This window comes from Sinocyclocheilus anshuiensis, unplaced genomic scaffold (genome assembly GCF_001515605.1).
Source record: "Sinocyclocheilus anshuiensis isolate Anshui unplaced genomic scaffold, SAMN03320099.WGS_v1.1 scaffold157, whole genome shotgun sequence".
Taxonomy (NCBI): Eukaryota; Metazoa; Chordata; class Actinopteri; order Cypriniformes; family Cyprinidae; genus Sinocyclocheilus; species Sinocyclocheilus anshuiensis.
Genome location: NW_015540834.1, coordinates 185,342 through 192,667, shown reverse-complemented (window position 1 = coordinate 192,667; position 7,326 = coordinate 185,342). Strand labels below are relative to the sequence as shown.

Sequence of the window (7,326 nt, the reverse complement as noted above, 5' to 3'; positions counted from 1 at the left end):
CTTTGACACAATCTGTATTGTTAAAAGCGCTATATAAATAAAGGTGACTTGACTTGATCGGTTGAACCTGTTGATTCATTTTTCTAAAGCCTGTTATATATACTTTTAATCCCAGCTGATAGAAAAAAATCACGAAATATAAATAGGTGTAAAATCACTGCTTTGGTAAAGCATTTGATCCCATACTTAAATGTTTTACATTTTTATTAAAACACTGTAAAAAAAAAAAAAAAAATAAAAAAATATATATATATATATATATATATAAATATATTAATTTTTTGAAAAGATAAAACATTTCTAATGCTGTCCAGCAGCTATTGTTTGGTGTTTGACTCGGCGCTCTCACAACCTGTGGCGGAAACAAAAAGAAACATTTTGTGCAAAGGGTTTAAACAAGGTTAACCATACAAAATTGTATGACCGTACAGAATCAAAGCCAACTTTATTTAAAATACACACTTCCGGTTCATTTAAAACAGCTTACCAATTCAAATATTCTGGCCATCTGCCAAAGTGGATAAAACAGCAAAAGAATGCAATGTTAAAATGTTTGTGCAGTTGCCATTTTGGGGTAGGCGTCACTCTTTAGCTACCCTAGACGTAAAGAAAATAACTTGAAAAAGGATACAGTATTTTAAAATATAAATACATCTAACGACATGCACTCACCTTCGAGACCACCGGCCATTTGAACTGGCGGTAACCGTGTCGCAGGTATAAAATCCACAAGTTTATATCCCTGGAAAAAGAATGAATTGATTTCAAACCAAAATAAGGAGAGAAACAAAGACATGTAGCCAAGCACAGAAAGTGTATAGTCACAAGTGTCTCATGCACCACTGAAACAAAAGACTACTTTTACAACATAAAATCAGATACCGAACCTTACTTAAAACACAGTTGAAAACTTGCTCACTGTGATAGTTCGGCACTCTTGTTTTCACCACAACCACGAAAACAACCAAGCAACAAAATCTTTACACTGTTACCTAATTGTGATGAGCACAAATAATTCACATGAAAAAAAAAAAACAACTAAAATTCTCCTCTTACCTACCAGTCTGGTATGTTAAATACCTTACTTTGGTAGCTGTTTCTCGCTAGTCTTACAACAGCAATCATCTGTTCTCAATAAGACTGCTGGCGATTCCAATAAGCTAGCCTCTCAGCTGGCTCATCCCAATGGCTAGCCTCTCTTCGATGGACCGCTTCTGAAAAGTCTCTTCTCTTTGGCTAGCCTTTAAGCTGGCTCCTCCCGATGGCTAGAATCTTTGCTGGCACTTCATCAGATAGTCTGACCGCTTACGTGCAAGATTGCCTTCAGGTGGCAATTCAGAGTTGCTAAAAATCCTCTCATGGATTTCATTCCCCAGCGGAACTCAAACAAAGAAACATCGTTTGTCCAAGACATGAACCAGGACGTGTGCTAGGCCCAATTATAAATATAAATGAACAAGCTAATTAAAGTTTTGCTGAAATTCGTAGATCTCGGATTTCTTTACAGGTATTTCACGTGAAACAAACCAGCGTTACTTTAATTATCCAGTAACCCAGGCTAATGAATGCTTTAACCAAAGGTCAAAGTGACTTTAGGGTAAAGCTTTAAATCTACATCGACAAATACCCAACAGCACAATCAATCATTCATGCATCTGGGCGATTATTCACAATTTACCAAATCAAAACACTGACGAATACAATGAAATAAAAAAACTGGAGCGGTTTATTTAATCTTGATTGGTGACTGTTCACATTAAAAAAAGGAAAAGAAATGTAAAAGAAAAAAGACAGACACCCTACTGGTTCAAGAGAAAAGCCAACAACAATTAAACCCTGCATAAAATCTCATTGGAATGCTTTGCACTTCACAGACAAAAAAGGGAAAACTACAAACTAGTAAATGTCTTCCAGGACAAGAGTACTTTTGAAACGTTCCTTTTTTTTTTTTTTAAACACCTTCAAACCCCCCAGCCCCATTCCCACATGATTTTCCTCCCCTATTGAACACGTTCTCTTCGTATGGCAGACGTTAATATCGCCACCACACTGCTTGGCTGGGCAGATCTAGGTGTAAACCTGCTTGCTTCTCTCCTTTCCCTGTCATCTCTCTCTGGCTCTCCTCTAAGTACTGTGGCCTGTTGGACAATACGGAACATAAATTCAGTTACACTTTGCAACCTTGCTTTGTCTTTATCAAGAGCTGAACTGGAGGGGAATGAGAAGTAGTAGCACAGAAGCAAACCTTCAGGTCAGCTAAGACTGCATGGTTAGGACAATGGGGATGAGTTTGCATGTGCTGCAGCCAGAAGGTTTGGAGAGCAACTCAAAATCAACATTCGTCTTGTGATACTGGATCTTAGCTTTATTAGATTTGAAGGTTTGCTGCTGGATCCCCTGCACTGAAAACTCAATAGTTTTACTCATTTACCGACCAATTGAAGACTGATTACGGGCTAACATTTGCATTGGTTACGCATCTTATGAGATATTTGGACATGGATGAGCTAAAAACAAACTCATGGCTAACTTCAGAGGCCTCTTCCATATGTGGGGCAATTCTTACCCTGGAATCTAAAACCTTCGCCCACCAGAGCCTCCTCCATAACCACCACCAGAGCCTCCTCCATAACCACCTATAAAAGAACCGTGATTGAGACATCTGACATCTCAAAACATTTCAGAGTGGAATGGAAATGGTCTGAATTCAAATGTACTTATTCAATAACTCCACAATGTTCACTCACCGCCATATGGGCCACCACCGCTCCTTCCACCACCTACGTAGTTTCCTCCCTTCATTGGGCCGTAGTTGGAGGAAGATTGATTGTTGTAGCTGCCAAAGTCGTTGTAGCCTCCGCCACCTCCAAAGTTGCCTGCAAAAATACAGTGATTCTTTAAAATCTTATTTGCTACAGAGGCAGCACGGCAGAAGAACTTTACTCGCACATCCTATAACTGAACACAAAGAATAAAAAATAAAAAAAAGCAAACCTAGGAGAACAAAAATAAGGTAACTGACCTCCTCCGAAGTTGCCTCCACCACCACCATTGTTGTAGTTATCATAGCCACCGCTGCTGCCACCGTAGCCTCCACCCTGGTTTCCATAGCCGCCGCCGCCACCACCTCCGCTGCCTCCTCCATAACCACGGTTGCCACCATAATTAGATCCACCTCCACCATAGCCGCCTGATAAAGAGATGGGAGATAAACATTACACAAGCACTGAGTGGCCGTAATCAGCTTCAGTGACCGTATCAGAGCCACACTGCACCGCAGACGTGTGCAGTGTAAATTTTCTAAGCATTAATAGTATGGAAAGCCCCTTATACTGGAGCACGGCCACTTATGAAGTGTTTCTTGGAGGTTATAGTACATTGAAGAATGATCATATGACTTTTTACATACGCCATGTGACCTGTAAATGCGAAAAAGCCGTTTCCATTGCAGTTTTGCGAATTATTCCTTTTTCGCATTGCCTGAAAAACCACCTCATGCTAGCGTAAAAACTTTTTTGCGATATATGGGTGTTTTTGCGAAATTGACGCGTTTCCATTAGGCGTATTTTCAATTCGCTATTTGAAGGGTAATGGAAACGCGCCTATGGAAACACTGTTGAACGGTCAAGTGTCATTTGAATCACATTCTTCAAATTTTTCTACATACCATTCCCTCCATAGCCATTATATCCATCGCCTCCACTGTAACCACCTCTTCCTCCTCCATATCCACCGTCAAAAGGAAAAACATTTCAAAGTTAATAACTCAAAAGTAACACTGTGGACCAGTAGTTCTCAAAAAGGTGGGTCAGTGTGTTATTGAAATTTTCCTTACATCCTAAATAATAATTTCCAATTATTCCATGATGAAATATGCATAGTACAAAGTGAAATCAAGTAGGATTAATCTAACCACTTTGGGATTGATACAATTATGCACATTTGAGGATGTCTGCATAATTTGCTAATTTTATGTTTAGTGAGGTACGGACTTTGAGAATCTCTGTGATAGACCACTACAAACTATAAAACAGAAATGAGAACATATGCAAAATTGTACCTCCATATCCTCCACCTCTGCCAAAGTTTCCACCACCACTACCACTACCTCCTCCTCGCCCGCCTATAAGAGTTTAATGAAAAAAGTTATTTTAGTTCAGGTCTTTCGAACAAAACATCAAAGAGCTATGCAACAAATCAAGACAGCTAAATAAAAAATTATGCTGTAGCACATTTTATTTTCCCTGAGGCCTGTGTTATTGCATTCCTTTTCCAGCGTGTAATTCTTACCTCGTTGATTCACTGACACCCTGTTCATTTCCTCTCTGGAGAGAGCTTTCCTGACTTCACAGTTGTGTCCATTCACTGTGTGGTATTTCTGTACTGTGGGTTAAATGGAAAAAAATGAAGACTGTGTAAAAAGAGACACACACAAACACATACATACATACATACATTTTACATTACATTTAACAGTACACGTAGCAAAAGGTGTGTATATATATATATATATATAGAAAGTGTTAGAGTTAGAGGGTGAAATAAAGGTGGAACAGATGTGTTTTTAGTCGCTTCTTGAAGATATATACATACACACATATATATATGGGGGTTTTCAATCTCCATAACTGAGGCCAATGCGATACACATCTCGATGCATAGCCAACGTTCTCGTTCAAACTCACGTATCAGGACTCGATATAAGGACTGCCCAAAGGCACAAGGCGAGCATAAAAGACGCTCGGGATTGTTTGCGGAACAGTCGAGCGCTGTGTGAGAAGTTTTCTGCGCACACATCTGAAGCGCACACAGACAGACAGCCGCGTCTACACCGCGCGAATACTAAATTGAGCTCTCTTCTGCTTTTTTGTGCATGGATGAATACATACAGACAAAATTACATAAAAATGTAATGCGCGTTTTGGCGAATATCCGATGTATTTATTTTCTGCTATTGCTTGTAATTTGGTTATCTGTAGAATAGACTTTTAGCACTGAGCCCATAGTAGCAGCCAGAATTATTTTTCCAATTGTTTATTTTCTTTATTATTAAAAAAAAAAAAAAGGTGTAGGCCTATTTATTTGTTGTGAATGTCCCAACTGAGGTACAGGTTGTGAAAATTTCCTATAAATGTTCATGTTATATATTTTGGTTGCATTTGTGAGTTAATAAAAATGTAGATGGTTGTTTAAAATAGAGATATAATATCATAATATCGATATATCGATCGATATACTCCTGTATCGAATACACATTTTTGAGGTATCGGCAAATATCGTATCGTTGGGTATGAGAATCGATATCGTATCATGACGAACCATCCGATTTACACCCCTAATATATATATTTATTTATGGCTCCACGGGCACCGGAGCTGATCGCGGCCACTCTAGTCAATGCTTGTGCTTATACCAGCCAGCCGCGACACGTTTCTGAAGCGGCTCTCTGCTCTGCTTCGCTAAAAATAGCCTTTTGTGAGTTGTCACAGCGTGGATGACGGAACAAAACCTCGTTGGAGCCGTAAGGGGTAACGATAACATAATACGCTAAACGTGGGCTGCTTTTAAATGAACATTTATTTATAAAACAAAATATCTTCTTTGGCCATATTAGCCTACTCAATAGCATTAACACAGGCTTTACTCCTTTTTAAACTGTATCTGGAATGTCACCGTTTCTGTCACTGCAACTTCCCGATCAGGCGAACGAACACACACACACACACACACGAAATCGTCTGCCTCATGAAAAAAAAAATGTAGTTAATATTTGCATCATTTATGATTTATTTTATCCACTTGCAAATAATCAGAATGCATTTTTTATTACCCGACCCGCAGATTATCCGCAGCGCCCGTGGATAAAGGAAAAGCAAAATGTTTGCAGCGTTTTCATTCTCTGCCAGCAGGAGGTGCTTTAAAGTGGGAGAAACAGAGGTTTCCCCAGTAACAGCTGTACACAAAGCAGCGCTGAACTCACACACGCTTTATCAGGCATATAACATGCAAGATGAAATGAAAATGACATCGAAAATTTTCTAAAGATGGTATTCCTTCAGAAATACAGTGATATAAAAACCCCCGCTCCTCGTTTTGATTTTTAAACGTAAACAGTACGTGCTCATGTTTATTCAACGAAGCCTTTTGGAAAATCCTTCAGTTTTGATATTGTGGCGAGCGCCACAAATAAATAAATGTATGGGAAACACATCCCACAGCACAACCACCTGAGCCCAACTTCAGGCTACTCATCACCTTAACGGTGTGTTTACACCAATCTCACTCGCGCTAGATTACTCGCGGGATGTTTTTCGTGTCACTCGCGCGAATAAAAACAGCGCGATCAACCATGGTGAAGATAACTACAATCGCTGTTTTGGCTTGTCTCCTCTGAGGCTGGGACTCTAAACAGTGTTCTGTGCTCATCTGTGCAGACAAACACAGAACAGTTAGCATGTTTTGCTCAAACTTTCACCAAGGCATTAGAGCTGCTACACTGCTGTCGCTTGTGAAAACACAATAACGGCGCCGTGGGTGGAAACTTACAGATTAAGGGGCACAATCGCTGTTTTGTACCTGTTGTCAAAAAGTCCCAAATACAATGGAAAGCCAAACGCAGACGTGTCTGGGTTCACAGCACCATCCAGAGGAGGATGAATAACGTTAGGATCCTGTATTAATGTGTGTGTAACATTTTACTACTATATATATACACACTGATATTTCTATTATTTTTATTACTGATAGCAGCATCTCTGTAGCCATGCTAATAAAATACAACTACCACTACAACTGATTTGAATTGTTTTCTACGCTCAAGACCTATATAATAACAGACGGCTGCAATAATGCTCTCTTACATTGTCTGATTCAACTGGACGTGTCAAGAAATTCTGCGCTGATTGGCTTGCGCGATAAGGCGTCATGCACATTTTCCGCTGGAGTTGAAACTTTTGAATTTGCGCGAAAGACGCGATTGAGGCGAATATCGTGCGTTCGCGGCAAACGCGTTGCGCATTTCGCGTCGCCCGGCGCGAATTCGCCTCTATTCGCGTCTTTGCATTGACTTAGTATGTAATCTACTCGCGCGAATAATTACATTCGCGTCTGGTGTGAACACACTGTAACACGATCATCAGACATAAAAACAGTATCAAAACTATGTAACATTCTGGAATAAAATGTCGACCAATGAAGAGGTAATAATAACTGTCAAGCTTTGGGGTGTTGATCGACTTCATCTACATTTTGATCATCATTCTGAATCCAATTCATAGTCTTTTTTCAGCTTTTTGTTCAAAATGTTGTTTATTTCTTTATTTTTTT

The 7,326-nt window shown here is 39.5% G+C and overlaps 1 protein-coding gene across 1 annotated transcript in view; it reads right to left on the bottom strand.

The window, feature by feature from the left end:
• Positions 1 to 1,708: 1,708 nt before the first annotated feature.
• The window catches only part of LOC107687373 (heterogeneous nuclear ribonucleoprotein A1-like), a 9,010-nt gene continuing 3,392 nt past the window's right edge, over positions 1,709 to 7,326 (bottom strand). The window contains exons 5-11 of the mRNA XM_016484669.1: positions 4,291 to 4,383; positions 4,061 to 4,123; positions 3,668 to 3,736; positions 3,023 to 3,190; positions 2,748 to 2,876; positions 2,567 to 2,636; positions 1,709 to 2,138 (exon numbers count right to left, since the gene is read on the bottom strand). Coding sequence (XP_016340155.1) covers positions 2,575 to 2,636; positions 2,748 to 2,876; positions 3,023 to 3,190; positions 3,668 to 3,736; positions 4,061 to 4,123; positions 4,291 to 4,383 — 584 coding nt within the window. The 3' untranslated portion in view covers positions 1,709 to 2,138; positions 2,567 to 2,574. The remainder of the gene's footprint in view (positions 2,139 to 2,566; positions 2,637 to 2,747; positions 2,877 to 3,022; positions 3,191 to 3,667; positions 3,737 to 4,060; positions 4,124 to 4,290; positions 4,384 to 7,326) is intronic.